At 44.0% G+C, this 19,682-nt stretch overlaps 1 protein-coding gene across 14 annotated transcripts in view; it reads left to right on the top strand.

Moving 5' to 3' along the window:
- The window catches only part of LOC118279793 (phosphatidylinositol 4-phosphate 5-kinase type-1 alpha), a 96,032-nt gene that overhangs the window by 8,717 nt on the left and 67,633 nt on the right, over window positions 1-19,682 (top strand). For all 14 annotated transcript variants that reach the window (XR_007706699.1, XM_050702315.1, XM_035599558.2 and 11 more), the window contains exon 3: window positions 10,620-10,758. Coding sequence is in view for 13 of the 14 variants with exons in the window: in XM_050702315.1 (XP_050558272.1) it covers window positions 10,620-10,758 (139 nt within the window). In the remaining variant the exon portion in view is untranslated. The remainder of the gene's footprint in view (window positions 1-10,619; window positions 10,759-19,682) is intronic.

Genomic DNA, 19,682 nt, shown 5'->3' on the forward strand with positions numbered 1-19,682 from the left:
TGAAGGAGTAACAAACATCCGTACTCAGAAACTTTCGCATTTATAATATTAAGTAGTATTTTCCTCATAATTCGATGATTTCATAAGATTGACATTTAAATTTAAAAAAAATAAGTTGTTTATTGCATCTGTCTGGTGTCCGAGTCGCGCAGCTTATGTTTGTCAGATTTTGATTGTGTAATTCTCAATAATTTTTGCACGGAGTTTGGAATTGGGCAATAAGTCTGTTAATAGGATCGCTATTTGATTTTGATTGCGTATCTTTTTCATAGAATTGGACATACTATAGTAGTTAGGTATAATGTCACAATTTTTTTTCTTACACACATACATACATAGCGTCACGCCTGTAATCCCCGAAGGGGTAGGCAGAGGTGCACATTATGACACGTAATGCCACTGTGTACACCCACTTTTCACAATTTATGTTGTAAGTCCCATGTAATAGGTGGTGAGCAATATTGCCATATACCGGGCACATTCCAGACTCCGTGCTACTACTGAGAAATTTTCGAAAAACCGAAAAAGGCCCAGTAATACTTCGCCCGACCCGGGAATCGAACCCGAGACCCCTTGCCCAGCAGTCGCACTTGCAACCACTAGGCCAACGAGGCAGTCTTTAATTTTTTTTCTTCTCCTCTAATAACATCTTCTGATTTGTTTCGTTGCGGGATCCAAGACAGTCATTCATTTCCCTGGGACGCGCCGGACTTCAATGTTCCGGTGTTTTCATGGTTGTATCTACTGTAGATCCTGGCTTACAGGAGTTGCAGCGGCATGCCCCAATAAAAAAAAATGTGACATATCTTATTTTTAACTAACTAACTAACTAAGTAATAGGATGATGACGGGGTATGAAAAATTTAAATCTTTTTAGTCCGTCAGTTAGGTAGTTAATGAAAAAATATTAGACACATATTTTTTTATTCTGTCATATAAGATAAAAATACTAAGATAAAACGAAGTCAAAGTTTAGTAGTGGGAGAAAATACGTCATTTCTACGTATAAAACGTACTTAGAAGTGACGTTACGCGATATTTCAAATCAATATTATGTTAGAAAGTATTTGTTTCCGTAAGTAAAATAAAAAAAATACGTGTCTAATTGTTTTAAAATAATCTACAAGACGGACGTTAAAATAAAAATTAGTCGTCTACCCTATTACAGTGTCCTTTACTTAGTTAAATCACAACACATTGTTCCTTTGACTTTAAAGACTGCTGTGACGGACATAAAACCCATTCAATTTGTCTTGTCCACCTTCCAAAAACATAGGAAATTACTTAGGCATTAGTAAATGTCCGCCCAAGGTTGAGTGTAAAAGCTTAGCATGGTAACAGTAATATTATGGTAGAAATTGCGTAATATGGTAGACTGGTAGAATCCCTAGGGTCTTACTAAATAAAGGTACCAACTTAGTTTTATACTAAACCTGGCTTCTGCTTGCGGTTTCGTCCGCATTTCCATAGTATAAAAAAACATACCCTTTTTTAATGTTGATAAGTCTGCGTTTGGCCACCACCTTACTGCCAGGACGAAGCGAAGATGTGGCCGAAGATGGAGCACATAGACTTAGAAATTACCTATTTACTCTGACCTTGAAAAGACCCGGTTGTATTTCTCAGGATAAATAGAAGCCGGCAGATTGTTCCATTCCCTGGCTGCGCGGATTAGGAACGTGGATTCGAACCATTTCGTTCGCACCCAAGGGGTGGACTTCCCTTTGACCGAAATGGTTGTAGGGTAAAAAATCTGTAGGGATGATAGTGCGCCTCAAAGAGCCATCAGACCACCACAGATGTAGGGCTGATGCCTGATCCGGAGCTGCGAACTACCTAGCGGGTTTACCGGGGCTCCGGCTCGAAAAGCAGGAGTAGGAACGGGGTGGTTTTTAGAGTTTTCAGTAAGAATCTGACACCCCCTTTCGCCTCGCCAAGGCGGGAGAAGTCATTGGATGATTTACCCCCTCAAAAAAAAAGAGATGATAGTGGGCCGACTTTCTATTAGTCCTATTTTGAAAGGATGGTGGCATAGATAATAATAATTCCAAAACATTATCCATCCCTGTTCCAAATGTCATCTCTGTAGTAGTAGTTTTTGAGTTTATAGTGAACACTTGAACAGGAACCAATCCTGTTCAGACATGGCGGCATTTGTTTTACAATGTATTACTCATGCTTGTTTATGCCAGAGATAAAATGATGCGTTTTATCAAGAAAAATAATAAAAAAGAATATTTTTTTTTTTTTTTTTTTTTTTTTTTTTTTTTTTATTGTTAAATGGGACGACGTTTGGCCGCTATCTCACCTGATGGTAAGTGATGATGTGGCCTACGATGGAGCACGTCTGCCCATTAGCAACCTATTCACTCGGGCTTTGAAGACACCCAGGTTATACCCATCAGGAAACACAGACTCCGGCAAGGAGTTCCACTCCCTAGCAGTTCGCACAAGGAAGCTTGAAGCGAAGCGCTTCGTGCGTGTGGGTGGGATATCCACCATGAATCGGTGACGCCTCGCCGATTGTCTTGTGGTTCGATGATGGAAAGGACTAGGAGGAATCAAGTTGTGCAATTCCCCCGCACACTCTCCGAAATGTATCCGGTAAAAAACGGAAAGGCTTGCGACCTTGCGCCTGTGTTCAAGGCTTTGAAGCCGGGCCTCCACAAGCGCATCATCGTTGATGAGCTTCTTGGCACGCCTTTCAATGTGTTCGAGCGCATCCAGCTGGCATTTAGCCGAGCCGTCCCAAAGGTGAGAACAGTACTCCATACATGACCGAACCTGCGCTTGGTACAGGCTCAGCAGTTGTTCTGGTGTGAAGTACCGTCTCACCTTCGAGAGGATACCCAATTTCCTACCAGCCAGATGCGCCTTCGACTCTATATATGAGCCGAAGTTTAGCGTTGGCGATAGAGTTACGCCAAGAAGCTCTAGATGATCCGATATTGGAACGGATACATTTCGGAAAGTAGGAGCCAGCGGAAATTGACTCCGTTTGGCGGAGAATAGACACGCCTGGGTTTTGGTAGCGTTGAACTTGACCAAGTTGGCGTCTCCCCAATCGGAGACCGCCTTCAAGGACGAGTTCAACCGTTCGACCATGGATTCTCTTAGAGACTGGATCTGTGTTCCGCTAGTCCGCGCATCGGACACATACCTTTCAACAACTGTGCTGTCATCTGCATACCCAAAGATACCGGGCTTAAGCAGGTCGTTGATGTGCAGCAAAAAGAGCGTTGCTGAAAGTACTGACCCCTGAGGAACTCCGGCGTTGATGCCAAATTGGTCAGACGAGCAGCCATCGATGACTACTCGAATTGACCGATCCCTCAGGAAGTCTGCAATCCATTTGCACAGATCAGTGGGAAGTCCATATGCAGGAAGCTTGCCGATAAGGCTGTCGTGCCACACCCTATCAAAGGCCTTTGATATATCGAGCGAGACCGCTAATGCCTCCCCGTGCTTCTCGATGGCCTCGCTCCAGATGTGAGTGGCATACGCAAGAAGGTCCCCAGTAGATCGGTTGCGGCGAAACCCATATTGCCGATCGCTGAGGAGGTCGTTACCTTCAAGGTATGCCAGGAGCCTGTTGTTAAGTACACGTTCCATACTCTTGCAGAGTATGGACGTGACCGAGATAGGTCGGTAATTATTAGGGTCGGCACGACTACCTTTTTGGGCACAGGCTGCACGTTGGCCAGCTTCCATGCAACCGGCACTTGACCCGTCTCCAAGGAAAGGCGAAACAGACGTGTCAGGACTGGAGACAACTCAGGCGCACAGGTTTTTAAAACTACGGCTGGGATTCCGTCGGGTCCACTGGCCTTGTTCACGTCGAGATTACGCAACGTCTTATACACCTCCTTCTGTCGGATGCGAATTTTGGACATTTTCGTCTCGCATACGTTATGTAGAGAAGGAGGTATAGCGCCACCAGTATCAAGACGTGAAGACTCCGCAAATAGAGAAGCAAACAAGTTCGCTTTCTCTACTGCGGTGTGAGCCAGCGTCCCGTCAGACCCCAGGAGAGGCGGTAGTGAGGGGCGGCAGAAGTTCGATTCAACCGCCTTGGCCAGGGACCAGAACGCTTTACTGCCCGCTGGGTAGGAAGCCAGTTTGTTCCCTATTCGGCCAATGTGGTTGAACCGAGCCATCCGCAATGCCTTTTTGCACGACTTGGCAGCCCGGTTGAAGGCTCTCTTCTTCTGAGGAGTGTCGCCAGCCTTACGGCGCCTGGCATCCGCCCATGCCAAGTATGCCGCATGCTTTCGCGCCTCAGCACGTCCGCAGTCGGCATCAAACCATGGACGAGTGCCACCGATAGATGGTGCGTCCGAGAATGGGATGTAGTATTCCATGCCCTGACGCACCACCCCGGCTACGGCATCCGCACAAGCTGACGGGTCACTGGATGAGAAGCAAACAGGCCGCCAAGGATAGGATGCAAAGAAAGATCGCATCCCATCCCAATCTGCTGACTTGTACCGCCACATCCGCCGAGATCCTCTGGGACTGGGATCCTGCGGGGAGTGTGTGGATACAGATTTCACCAGACAGTGGTCAGAACTACCCAGGGGTGATGAAACTGACACTGAGTAGCTGTCTGGATCAGTTGTCAGCAGAAGGTCTAAGCAGTTGGCAGTTTGCGTATCGACATCAGGCACCCTTGTGGCCTCATGGACCAGCTGGGTCAGGCCAAGCGTCAGCGCAAGCTTACGCATCTCCCTCCCAGCATGGTCAGTGCACTGGTATGGGAACAGCCACTCCTGGTGATGGGCGTTAAAGTCCCCCAGTAACACGAACTGGGCCGAAGGGTACCTCCGCCGAGCCGTATCCGCCGCCTCCTCAAGGTATTGCGCTAATCTGGTCGTCTCCAAATCTCCGCTGTGCGACCGATAGACACAGGCATAGAGAATTTTCTCCATGCCTGTGTCCACCAGTATCCACAATGTAGAGTAACTGGGGTCTTCAAAGTCTCGGAGACGCCGGTAACAGACGCCGTCCTGGACGTACAGGCATACGCCTGCACGGGCAACAAAATTGTGCTCCAGGGTAAAACCTGGGTAGTTTAGGTACGAAGCGTCGGACGGACATCTGATCTGGGTCTCCGAGAGAAACAAGAGCGTGGGGTTCTCGGTCTCAAGATGGTGATGGACCGCATTAAGATTGGAGTGCAAGCCTCGGATATTAGAGAGGTGCACTTTGAGGGAGAGGGAGTGCAGCCGCTGTTTAACCCTTTTCTTAGCTCTTGTTTTCATTAAGGAGTGTGAGGTTGCTGAGAGGATGGCAGTGAAATGTTCCTCCACACAGGCGACCCCAGACGCGCACTGCAGTTAGCTATTTTGAAAGGATGGTGGCATAGATAATAATAATTCCAAAACATTATCCATCCCTGTTCCAAATGTCATCTCTGTAGTAGTAGTTTTTGAGTTTATAGTGAACACTTGAACAGGAACCAATCCTGTTCAGACATGGCGGCATTTGTTTTACAATGTATTACTCATGCTTGTTTATGCCAGAGATAAAATGATGCGTTTTATCAAGAAAAATAATAAATTTCTTGTTAAAATTATAATCATTTTAATATCTGTTTACATCACTCACTTAAGAGTAAAACGGAAGCTAAATGACATTTCTACCTACCTACATTTTTATTTAATATCGTTACGAACAAACAAATATCAACCTTATCTCTGTGTAAATTAAGTTGTTTCTTCTAGACGTGTTTAATTGTTTTGACAGTGTTACACTGACACGTTTAATGGAAATTGGACTTAGTGCTTCAGTTTTAAAGTTAATTTTGTGTTGTTGCTGTTATAGTGAGATGTGATACTAAATTGAAGTCGTGTTATGACGTATTCCTTTTTCCCTTGAACAGTATGCTTAGTAAATAATAGTACTTTTCTTCTTTGATAGCAACATTAAATAAATAATCTTCTGCCTGTACCGTAAAATGACATTCTTTGGCTGGTTAATAAGTCTTTCTCTGTTGGTCAAAAGAAGTAATTGGTAATCTCTTTCCTATTCCTCCAATAATAAATACGTAAACCGTTTAAAATCGCGTTCGACGTTCAGATTCACCGGCTGAAATGAACCAACCAATGAGCGTTCTAAGTCCTTTGATACCTACAGCGAATAATTGATAACGTCTCTTATCACACATACCATCATCACATCAGTCACAAGAAGACCATTGATGAACATAAGCTTCCCCCAACTCACTACTGTTGCGTATTCTCTCGGGGCATAAATCGATTGCTCTACTAACTTTTAAGACACTGACATTTACCAAGCAAGTTTACAAGAGTGGATTGAAAAACTTTGAAGGGATTGTTTGTAAAAATAACTTCTTCTATCTTTATCAGCTGTTAAGGAAAATTGTATTCAAGGGTTTCATTACAGACTTTTTCCTCGAATAGAGTAGTCGGGTTTGACCGAAGTGATACCACGGCCTCAAAAACCGACGTGAAACAACGCTTGCGTTGTGTGAGTGAGGTTATCGGAGGCCCAATTACCCCCTTCCCGATCTTCCCAATCCCCGATTCCCCAACAACCCTTAAATTCCTAACCCCTAAAAGGCCGGCAACGCACTTGTAACGCCTCTGGTGTTTAAGTGTTCATGGGAGGCGGCGATTGCTTACCGGAGATCCGTCTGCTCGTTTACCGGCTTATACCATAAAAAAATAACACTTTGTATTCATATGTATGAGAAATACCTATACCTAGAATTTCTATCCTCATCTGAACTCATTTCAATACTAGAAAGGAGGATGTTTTAAAAAAATACTTGTTATGCAAATAATAATGGTTTTGAATCGATTTTGTAATTTTATTCATGCCTAATTTTTCATCTTCGCTTGACCTGTTTGGAATTTGGGTACTATCATTTGGTATCAGCGCATCGCCTAACGGGTTACCGGGGCTCCGGCCGAAGCAGGAGTCCGGGTGGTTTTTAGTTAGTAAGTGTCTGACACACATTTGTTTCGTTGCGGGATCCAAGACAGTCATTCAAGTCCCTAGGACTCGCCGGACTTCAATGTTCCGGTGATTTCATGGTTGTATCTACTTGGGTTAAAATAATCCAATGACTTCTCCTGCCTTGGCGAGGCGAGAGGGAGTGTCAGACTCTTACTGACTAAAACCCACCCCGTTCCTTATAGTCCGCAGCTCCGGATCAGGCATCAACCTGATAAGATTGTAGATCCTGGCTTACAGGAGTTGTAGCGGTATGGGAGGTTGTTGCGAGCTTGTCCCATTTAGAAAGTGGCTGACACTATATATCGCCTCACCCAAGGCGTGACGATCATTAGAATATTTTCTCCCTCAACAAAAGGTAACAGAAAGGAGATGGCTAAATGACTGACCCAGGCATAATAACAAGAATACGAATTTCACGCTAACCCGTATCATTTAAATATTCACTTATGAATTATTTTGTGTTTAACTAATTCTTATAACTTGGTGAACAAAAATTAACAAAAATAAGTTTCATAATTGATTTTTTTCTGTTGTGTTTTGACATGACAACACGAAAGTAAGTACTGCAAGCTATTATTAGGACATTAGTTTCCCCGAAAATCAATTCGAAATAATAAAACGAACATCAATTTTTAATAACGGTAATATAATGACTTTTTTCTGAAACCAAATAATTGTAAATGTTTTGATCGACACAAAATATATATTTTGTATAAGATTGCACAATCTTACTATATATTTTGTGTCTGTCCTTGGTTACTTTGTGTTCATTATCTAGTATAAGCAGAACTGTTTACCTATCTATCTCATATATAAATAACTTTCGGCTTAGGTACCTCAAAACGCCTTGGAAAAGTTCAGAGCAATGTTATATTTTGAAGTTTTTGTAACGTTGTTTGACGTAGGAGCGCTACTTTATTTTCAGGATTGCGCAGATATGCAAAGTTTCTGGACCTTCTTAACTACAAAATATCAATCTTTAATTATGCGGCTTTATTTATTGCTAGGTACCATATTTATACAATATTTATTTGTACGGGTTACGACGTCCATACTTTGGTTTAGCCATGTCCTTTGCAACTAAATGTGCAAAGATATCCCAGTAGAACCGTACATTTCCTAGAATAAATATGTAGTAGATCAGGGAGTAATATCTAACTGAATAGTAAGCTAGTTTTCTTGTAGGCAAATCTGCTCTACAGTTAGCCGTATTACATAAGTAAGCTGCAACGTCACGCCTTTTATCCCCGAAGAGGTAGGCAGAGGTGCACATTACGGCGCGTAAGCCGCTATACAATGTACACCCACTTACGTCCCATGTAATAGGGGAATATTTTATTGGGTTTTTATTAGCATTACTTTATAAGTTTAGACATCTATTATCTATCTCCTAAACCTATTTAGTTACTAAATAACTAGTTTTTCTAGGCCAAAAAGTGATAACATATTCTTCTACTCAATGAAGGCTGAATGCTAATTTTTATGAGTTTATTGACCTGTTTGAATATGCTATAGCATTCTTGTCTTTTGTCAATGTCATGGAAGGAAATCGGCTCTTGTAAATGAAGGTTGTTGATGGTTTTAAGACCTATTTTCCTCTGTACATCCTTTCGGCAGTTTTAAGACCTAATTTCCTTTTAATTGTCCTGATAGAGTGATTGCAATTGCGATTGTAGGGTACGGAGCTGCGGTCTACTTAGCGGGTTTACCGGAGCTCCGACTTGAAATCAGGAGTAGGAACGGGGTGTTTTTTTTTTAATCAGTAAGAGTGTGACACTCCCTCTCGCCTTGCCTAAGGCAAGAGAAGACATTGGATGATTTTCCCCACTTAATAAAAAGGGCACTGAGCTGCGGACGTCCTAGTGGGTTATTGGGGCTACGGCTCAAAGCAGGAGTAGGAAGGTTGGAGTGGTTTTTATTATTTAACTCTGATAACTACTCCTTTTGCCGCAAGACACGAGAAGTAATCAGATGATTCCCCCCCCCCCTAAGAAGAAAAGGCAATGGGGTTGATTAACAGGCAGAACTAAATGCTGGAGTTGTCGATATTCGAAGGTTTTCAATCAATGTTCTCGAAATTCCTAGCACTCTTCTCAGAATCTTGTCCTCATTAAATGGGATGTTCTGTTCAAAGATTTTAATTTCCTCTCCGTCATTGAAAAGTCACAGTTACATCCGTTTGCCTGTTATTAGAACGTTGCCAGTTGTAATATGAATGAGCGGTAATTCTCCATACTGTTTCATCTTGTCTTACAGCAAAAGTAAAATACTGCTTTGGTTATCCAAAATTGTAGAAAAAAGTGCATGATATGTAGATGTTTCACACAATTTTTATCAGTTGTGTTATGGTTTCTTGTAACAGGCTCTCTACCTGTTTTGTTTTTTTTAGCCGGTAAACGAGCAAAGGGATCACCTGATGATAAGCAATCGCCGCCGCCCATGGACACTTAAAATACAAGTGCGTTGTTGGCCATTTGTGGGGATTAGGAATTTCTGGGGTCTCTGGTAACCTTACTCACACAACGCAAGCGTTGTTTCACGTCGGTTTCCTGTGAGGCTGTGGTATAATCCGTGGTATAAAACACCTCGCATAGTTTCAAATTCCGTTTTTTTTAGAATTTGGCAAAAAACCTGTATTTCTCCACTTTAGTTCTGCGAAAGTCTTGAAACCACTAGTCTTTAGCTGATTATTAAAAAAATATGTCGTTCCAAATAACCTCATTAGTTAATTAGTTGCAAGTTTGGCTGTTAACTGTAAGGTTCCTGATTAAGTCATTATAATACAGTACAACAGTAACATTATAGAACGGTGTTTGGAGTAGTGTCCATCTGACGGGAATTTTAAGGTCTGTTTTCATAGCCACTTAATACTTACTTATTTTGGTAACTACGTCTCATTTTATGTTATGGATATAGTGGTCGACTAGTGATTGTGAAACTGGCTTTACATCTTCTAATTATAGTCGTTGTTAGGCAGGTACCTTTTTTTTGACTTGGGAAATCTTCAAAAGCCGCCTAGCTTATTGAGGAAAAAACCACACTCCCTGTGTGGGATTTTTACTGCACTATGTTGGCACTATCTGTACCTAAAAGAGGCACCGGGTCCTCTTAGTAGACCAACTCCGGAGCACCCATGGTGCAACGCCTGTTATGGTACTTCCTAGGGTCAAAAAGTATTTGGTGAAATAAAAAATGTTACGAGACTTGTGCGAAAATTAAAAATTAAATCAAAGTCAAAGCGTTTATTGCAACTAAGTGTACATAACTATCATCACAAAATTATTACAGTGCTTAAAGACTTAGCGGCTTTTTACAGACAATTATGTTGATAAAGTCAAACAAAGTCTCACATGAGAAATAGCTTTCTTTTCCCATGATCCCTTCGCTTTTTTTTGAGGGGGTAAAGATCATCCAATGACTTCTCCCACTATGGGCGAGGCGAGAGGGAGTGTCAGACTCTTAGTGACTAAAAACCACCCCGTTCCTACTCCTGCTTTTCGAGCCGGTGCCCTGGTAACCTGCTAGGTAGTTCGCAGCTCCGGATGCTAGACGAAAATTTGTGTAATGAATTAGACATGTGTTGTTCTTTGTCCAGAAATTATATGGTTGTTAAAATAATGTGTTTTTCTTCTTTCCAGCCTGCTGTGGGTCCCTCAGGGGCGATCAGCAAGGTCCACAAGTCGGACAGAAAGATCGGACATCGTCGCGTTGGCGAGGGTGGCGAGATCACCTACAAGAAGATCCAGTCTTCCCAAATTATGGGATCTATACAGCTTGGTAAGTTGTTTTTGATAATTGATGCCTGTGCGTAATAACGGGTTTGTTCAACTTACCAACGGCGTTCGGACCCTGTTTTGCTGTTCTTATCTATAATATAAATAAAAATAAGTACATTTCGACAGAGTGTGACGGGGGAATTGCAAACAACTTGATTCGCCATAGTCCCTTCATCACCGAACCACAAGACAATCGGCGAGGCGTCAATTTCGTGGTAGAATATCCCACCACTCGCACAAGCGCTTCGCTTCAAGCTTCCTTGTGCGAACTGCAGGGAGTGGAACTCCTTGCCGGAGTCTGTGTTTCCTGATGGGTATATCCTGGGTGTGTCTTCAAGGCCCGAGTGAAAAGGCTTATGGGCAAACGTGCTCCACCGTAGGCCGCATCATCACTTACCATCAGGTGAGTTAGGGGCCAAACGTTGCTGCTTATTAAATGTAAAAAAAGTCAGGTTTTCCTTCCTGACGCTATAACTCCAGAACGCACGAACTGATTTTCACGATTTTGGCTTCGTGAGGTTTATAGCAAAGAAAATTTAGGAAAAACACCCAAAGAAAAGCAGGAAAACAGGGAAAATCATTGGTGGCAAAACGGAGTTCACCGGGTTTGCTAGTTAATTTATGTTATCTTGTATCTTTCACAATTTCTCAACATTACAACGTTTAAAACTAAAACTATCTTCAACTACAACATCAATTAACATACACATAGTCGTGCGTACGTCTGTCTGTCAGTCAACCACATCACTTATGATTACGTTACACACTACCATCTAGTGTTTGCATACTAATTGACATTCGCATTTACTTAACTCATAATGATTATGATTATAGTCACAAGAATTACGGATCTATACAAGTAACTCTTTTTGTTGCTAAACAGGTTTGTTCCTTAGCTTTGAGAGTGATACTTTTCGTTGACGGATGCTTTTCCACCGGAGATGTGCTATGCTACGTTGCTGTGATGAAATTAATGAAATAACTATCAGAATCACTAGATCACACTAAGATTAGCGATTTACTCCACGAAGAACAGGAGTAGGAACGGGGTGGTTTTAGTCAGAAAGAGTCTGACACTCTCTCTTTCGCCTCATTCAAGGCGGGAGAAGTCATTGGATGATTTCCCCCCTCAAAAAAACAGACACTAACCGCCGAACTTAGAGTAATTTAGTGGTTACTTAACCCAGTCCTTAGCAATTGTTTTAGATAAAGAATCGTTACTAAGGAATAGTTGAAGTAATTACCAAACGTTTACAAGTGTTGTTGTAAGATATTTTAATAATTTTTTAGTTTACAAGTGTTAAAATACAGCAACAATATAAGTAACTCTTCAGCTTCCTAACATTAAATATACTTAACCTATATACTTAAAATACACCGTTTTAAACGGACGTTGACAATTTGAACAGTTATATCTTTTTTTTTATATAATAGCCAAACGGTTCTGGTATGACCTGAGACCACCTTAATGTGTCCACGCGACCGTGGGAGTTTCTAAAATTGTCTAGTTTTGATTGCTGTAACAATGTCTAATCTTCTCGTGTTAATTAAATCGAAATATTCACATTTCAGTAATCAGCTGGCAGATTTTAATTCGTTGTTAAAAAGGAGCGTAAACTATCTAATGCTAAAGGTACGCGTCCACATGCCCGCATTGTACGCATCGCACGCAACGGATTTTAGTTTGTCTTGTATAGAAACTCATACAACTGCGTCCACTGATCCGCATCATCAGTAATGCCTACATGCGATGCGTACTGATGACGTCATACGGAATGCGTATGATGCGTGCGATTCGTACGATGTAGGCCTGTGGACGCTTACCTAAAAACACCGCTCGTATGTCAAATCTTACTTGTACGTCAACATCAACAGCTCGAGAGTCTGTCGCAGTCCACTGCTGGATGAACCTCTATGTAATAATGGTTAGGGAACAGAGAGTAATATTGCCTAAAAAACCCGCACCTGTGACTCCTCTGGTGTCCACGGGCGGCGCTGATCGCTTACCATCAGGTGAACCGTCAGCCCGTTTGCCCGGTATTCCATAAAAAAGACTAGAAATTGTTCATAACGCTTGCAGCTCGTTTTCAAACAACCCTTAAATTCCTAACCCCCAAAAGGCCGGCAACTTGATACGCCTCTGGTGTTTCATGTGTCCATGGGCGGCGGCGATTGCTTACCATCAGGTGATACGTCTGCACGATTACCGGCTTGGTCCATAAAAAAAAAAAAACGTGGATACAGTAAAGATAAACGTTCAAGAAATTCCATCACTCTTTTAAAGTATTTAACATACTTCACAGTTTTACCTCTTTCACGGAATATCATTGAAGCATTTACTAGAAGTGTCATGTCAACAAACGCTGTTACATCGACGAGCACGCGTTAAATCCATTATTACTGTTTGTTTATACACCGCGCTGATCAACCGTCATTTCGTGATCAAGGTCAACCGACGTGAGCAATTAATGGACCTACGTTGGAAGATTGGTCATTAAAGTGTAGGTATTAAAGGTTGAAATAGAATTTTGATGTGGTTTTGTTGTTAAGGGTGGGATGGGAGAGAGTTGTAGACTACCTAGCGGGTTTACCGGTGCTCCGATATGAAAAGCAGGAGTAGGAACGGGTGGTTTTATGTCAGTAAGAGGCTACTAATGAATTTTCCCGCCTGAAAAAAAGGGTTGATAGGAAAGAGATTTTTGGCTGTTTGTTGTGACAGTGTGTTTAACGACTTACCATTCGAAGACCTTAGCCATATATCTCTGAGCCTAATCCTCATCTTTATTACTACTGCTAGTCGCTTAATGTGCTGTAATCAATCATATTTTATAGCTACAAAGTTTATTTTCGCTAAAAATGCTTCATTCTAAATAAGTAACAAGGAGGAGCGGGTTAACAGGGCTCCGGCTCGAAAAGTAGGAGTAGGAACGGAGTGGTTTTTAGTCAGTAAGAGTCTGACTCTTCCTCTCGCCTCGCCCAAGGCGGGAGAAGTCATTGGATGATTTTCCCCCTCAAAAAAGCCTCATCGTTGTCATTTGTGGCAAATGAAAATAGCTACAGACTTCTAAGACTCTGAAGGAGACATGTTGTTCTTACAAATACCTTTAATTAACTGTCTTATGCAACTAACTTACGCTACTTATTAGGGCGAGGTGTCACTCACACTACAACCGAATGCATTCTTAAGTCTAAATAAAGAACAAACTAAAACGTTAAAAACAGACACTGAAATACCAAAACACGATACGAAAATACACATAATCCGACCTATACGTAAATACGTATGTACGTATGTATGTTTATCCAAATCTAACCTTAACACTGCCACGTTAATAATAAACACACAATTTTCCACAACCGTTTTACTATACAAGATTATTTTGTAAACAAACCCGCGGGATGTGGTTTGTACCTACTTGTGCAATGTTTAATTTTAGATCACCTATGTAGGTTGATTTCGGATTTATGAAGGGACGGACACGGTGTATTTTGACCTGAATATTTTTGGGCTCGTGTTACGATAATATGTGTCTTGTGGCTGCAGAGTAGTGTATACTTTTCACCACTCTGTCTCTTTTTAGAGGTGTCGTAAGAATCGACTAAGGGCCTAGCGTTTTACAAAGACTCTGATAAACCTGTAGTTTTTAGGATAATTGTCCACGTGGGGTCATTTGACGAATGCATGTATCAACAATAGGCGGTCTACAAATGACAATTTTTTTATGGAATAAGCCGGTATACGAGCAGGCGGATCACCTGATGATAAGTAATCGCCGTCGCCTTTGGACGCTTGAAACACCAGAGGCGCTACAAGTGCGTTGCCGGCCTTTTGACGGCTTAATCCTCTCATCTTTAATTTAAGGGTTGTTGGGGAATCGGGGATTAGGAATGGAGGTAATTGGGCCTCCGAATCCTTGCATCTTACTTAGAAACAATGAAAAATGTTCACAGAGCGGCAACGTTAAATCCGCCTATCGTTTTTGACGAATACATGCATTCGTCAAATGACGCAACGTGGACTGTATCCTTAGTATGAGTTTGCTTTACGTTTAAAGTAATCGATACGAGAGCGCGTTCAGCGCTCTGATTGGCCGGCGCGAATGAACCTACCAAACCCGTACTAAGGGTACAGGGTTCGTTTATTCGAGCCAGCCAATCAAAGTTTCGAACGCGCTCTCATACTAAAGGTTTAGGAGACCTTAAAATGCGATCTTCAAAACCAAACTAGAAGATTATAGCACACGCTAACAGAATTTTGAAATGAATGAAAGCAGGATTACAAATGACATTAAAGTATGTAATGGATGGTCTGTCAGTGTAATGTATACCGCCAAATATCATGAGAAATCGCCAGGTGCTGTCAACCAGGGCCGTTTCAATGGCTAGATTTATGATCGAGGAACATATGTCTAAGTTTGTATTTTGTAAGCTTTCTCGGTGCGTTCGTAGATACCTCTTTTCGACGTCATTGTGAAACGGAGGGAAGTGTGCATAATATATGAAAACTAGCTACTTCTGTACAGTTTCAGGAACTTGGACTAGTTTCATAGCCTTCCTTAAATGCACTATCCAGCATCAAGAATTATTCAATTGTACATATGCTCCGGGCACTATGCGTTGAAACAACAAACAAACGCTTTTTATAATATTATATAGATTTACATTAATTGGTATTTATTTACTCATTATGTTTGTGTACATAGGTGGGCTTTATGCCGTAGGCATTTTCTACCACTTCAGATGCGGAGGTCAGAGAGGCGGAGTTGTACGAGGGGTACAAGGCGGCAAAGGCCGCCCTCAAAGCGGAAATTTGGCGGGCTAAGGAGGAAGCCCGCCGAGAGATGCTGGAGACTCTGAACAGAGATCCATGGGGGCGCCCCTACCGGATGGTGCGTGATAAGCTCCGCACCTGGGCTCCCCCGCTCACTCAGAGTCTCCGGCCAGAAGTTGTGGAGGAGGTAATGGCGTTTCCCCCAACTTCGGAGGGGTTTCACCCCTCCATCCATATTGCGGTGCCCATGCGGGCCACAGCGACGAACGGCGACTTTGGAGGTGACCGAGCAGAACTGAGAGCGGCGGTGCGCCGGATGGGCGCCAAGAACAGACAGGACTGATGGCCTACATGGCAATGGGTCCTGGCCTCGGAGGCTTTCGATTAAAGGCCTACAGCGCATGCTTGGAGAGGGGCCAGTTCCCGCTTCAGTGGAAGACGGGAAAACTGGCTCGTTGAACTGCGGACTCTTCCGCGTACCGGCCCTTTGCCATGCTCGACGAGGTGGGAAAAGTCTTTTAGACGAGTCGAACCGCTTCGTCGTGTCTGTCGGAATTGGGCCGGACCTCGCGGATGGCCAGTTCGGCTTCCGTAGAGGGCGCTCCACGGTGGACGCCATCATGCGCGTAAGACCTCACGACGGGGAATGCAGTGTCCAGGGGTAAGGTCGTTGTGGCGGTGTCTCTGGACATCGCCAATGCATTTCAACTCACTACCCTGGAGCTGCATACTGGAGGCACTCCGGTACCACCGGGTGCCTACCTATCTCCGTCGTGTTATCGAGGCCTACCTGATGGACCAGGTTGTCACCTACCCCGGTCACCAAGGTGAGTGGAACCGGCGAGAGATGTCGCGCGGTGTTCCACAGGGTTCGGTTTTGGGGCCGCTCCTGTGGAACATTGGTTACGACTGGGTGCTGCGCACCGACCTCCCGAACGGCGTCAGCGTAGTCTGTTACGCCGACGACACGCTGGTGCTAGCGCACGGGAGGTCGCACCAGGCGGCGGCCAACTTAATGGCGAGAGCGGTTGCGACAGTTGTTGAAGGATCCGGCAATTGGGACTCGAGGTGGCGCTCCACAAGTCCGAGGCCATGTGTTTTCATGGCCGCGGGACCGCGCCACCTCCGGTGGGTCCCAAATAACGGCAGGAGGGGTTACCATCGGCGTCGAGACGACGATGAAGTACCTAGGACTCGTCCTCGACAGTCGATGGAACTTCGTGGAGCATTTCCGACGTTTGGCTCCTAAGTTGGAACGGACGGGGGCTGCACTTAAGCGGCTCCTGCCAAACCTCGGAGGGCCAAATGCCTCCTGCCGGAGGTTGTACGCGGGGATCGTGCGGTCCATGGCCCTCTACGGAGCCCCTGTGTGGGCGCCGAACCTGATGCGGCGACCAGCTCGGGCGCTGCTCACGTTTCAGAGGGTCATGGCCATCCGGGTGATCCGCGGATATCGCACGATCTCCGGAGAGGCGGCTAACCTCCTTGCCGGACTAATGGGATTTGGAGGCGAAGGTGCTCGCGCGCGTCTTTAGTCTGCGCGCCGACGCGCGTCGCCGGGGCGAAACTACTGCCGCGCCAGATTAGTGCGTGGCGGGATGAGCTCCGGCGCGATTTCATGACGGAAAGGCAACGACTGTCGCAACCGAGGGCTGGGCTCGCTGTCATTGCAGCGGTAAGTCCCCTCTTTGAGGAGTGGCTAGAGAGGCGCCACGGCGTCCTCACCTACCGCCTGACGCAGGTGCTTACCGGACATGGAAGCTTCGGTAGGTTCCTGTTTTGATTGGGCGGGAGGAAACGCCCGGGTGTCATCACTGCGAAGACCGCCCGGAGGACACGGTGGAACATACGCTTGCGGTCTGCCCTGCGTGGGCTGACACCGCCGTGTCCTCAGGGATGTAATCGGCGACGGCGCCCTCTCGCGTCCGGCACTGATACATTGCCATGGTGCGGAGCGAGGGGGACTGGGATGCCGTCTCCTCCTTCTGCGAAGCAGTATGCTTTTAAGGAGGAGGCGGGGCGCGTGAGAGAACGAATTGTTCACGCCCCAGCCGTCGCGAAAGACACTCCGGGCGTCGGGGATCGCGCGACGATCTCCGGCCACCGTAAGTGCGGGTCTGCGGACGGCGAGCAAGGGTAGCTCGCCGCCCGACCAGAACCAGACCCGTGCGTGCGGCGCGTCGCGTTCTGCGCGCGCCTCAAAGAGCCATCAGACCACCACAGATGGGGCCCAGTAGGGCTGATGCCTAATCCGGAGCTGCGGACTACCTAGCGGGTTTACCGGGGCTCCGGCTCGACGGGCAGGAGTAGGAACGGGGTGGTTTTTAGTCAGTAAGAGTCTGACACTCCCTCTCGAGAAGTCATTGGATGATTTTCCACCATGAAAAAAAAAAAAAAAAAAAAAAAAAAAAAAAAAGCATTTTCTACCAGCCAAACCTTTAGGTGATGTAATGAGAAACCAGTAGTAGGTACATGGAGCAAGCAAATACAGAAAAGCTCAGGCGGAAAAATATAATATACTTACTTACACAAAAATATACCAATATATATTTAAATAATATGGAAACATAATAAACCTACATAATAACATTACATATTATACTATTAACATATAATATATACATACTATTTATAGTGATGATCATGATGAAGACTCTGACAACCTCTTCAAAAATGTAATTACTTAAGTTGTTAATCCTGTGGAATTAATCCACATAATTATCATAATCAATGTGCTATGGATGACTTCCCTACTATCGATACATCGCATACTCCAGCTACGCATCGTCCTCGCACAGCTACATAGCTTAGTATCAGTGGAAACGGTCACATAGTTTCACAGCTTTGCTATAAAAATTCCGTAGCATAGCTATATACACATCTCTGGTGGAAAAGCAACCTCACGGAAAAATTATTACCAATAATCACCACACTTGTACAAAGCGGATTGGAGACCTAAAACTTATACATAGTTTGGTGTCATAAGTCTCAAGTTGCTTTGCGATGATCTTAATCCCCAATACATATTGGGATAAAAATTTAACTTTCCTGTTACCGACAGTAAATCAAAGACAGTACATATTTCCCCCACAAAAGCCTCACCCTTGTATAGTAATGTGTTGTATAGTGGCATTACGTGTCGTAATGTGCACCTCTGCCTACCCTTACGGGGATAAGAGGTGTGACGTTGTTGTGACTTATTTCCCAACACGATCTCGACCACATTAACTTTAGTTATACGTCAAAAACATCGTACGCTAATGTTACATTATCCAAAGATATAATCTAGGTATGTAATTAACTGGAAGTGACATTGAAATTGAAAACACAAAGGATGATTCATTTTGTAAATATTTTTCACAAATTCTTAGCTTAATAGCTGAAATTGTTATCAAAACATTTGAATGTGACGTCACGCCTTTTATCCGCGAAGTGGTAGGCAGGGATGCACATTACGGCATGTAAGGCCGCTATAAAATATTCACCCACTTTTCACAATTTGTTTAATAAATCCCATGTAATAGGGGGTGAGCCTATTGCCATATACTGGGCACAATTCCAGACTCTGTGCTATTATTGAGGAATTTTCGAAAAACTGAAAAAACCCAGCAATACTTTGCTCGACCCGGGCACGAACCCGAGACCCCTTGACGAATGAGGCAGCAAAACATTTGAATGTGATGTGAATTCCAATTATGAATGTGTTAACGGTTTTCCTTGTACTTTAAGTATGTATGGGTCAAGAAGGGTCAATGTCTTATGTAAGGATAGCGTAATTATGCTTAGGACTAAACCTGGGGCCACACTAACGAGAAATGCCGTTAATTATTGCCATAATGTACGATGAAGCCGATTATCGATACAAACGCGCGTTTGTATCGATAATCGGCTTCATAGAAAACCGACGTGAAACAACGATTGCGTTGTGTTTCGTTGTGTGAGTGAGTTTACCGAAGGCCCAATTTCCCCCTTCCCAATCCCCGATTCCCGAACAACAATCCTTAAATTCCTAATCCCCAAAAAGCCGGCACCGCACGTCTGCTAGTTTACCGGCGTGTTCCATAAAAAAAAAATCGCGTTAAAAATTATTGCGTTATTGGACATAGACGTTAGCCGGTAGTGTGATCCTAGCATTAGAATGTATGTCTGACGTG

The sequence above is a fragment of the Spodoptera frugiperda genome, chromosome 22 (genome assembly GCF_023101765.2).
Source record: "Spodoptera frugiperda isolate SF20-4 chromosome 22, AGI-APGP_CSIRO_Sfru_2.0, whole genome shotgun sequence".
Taxonomy (NCBI): domain Eukaryota; kingdom Metazoa; phylum Arthropoda; class Insecta; order Lepidoptera; family Noctuidae; genus Spodoptera; species Spodoptera frugiperda.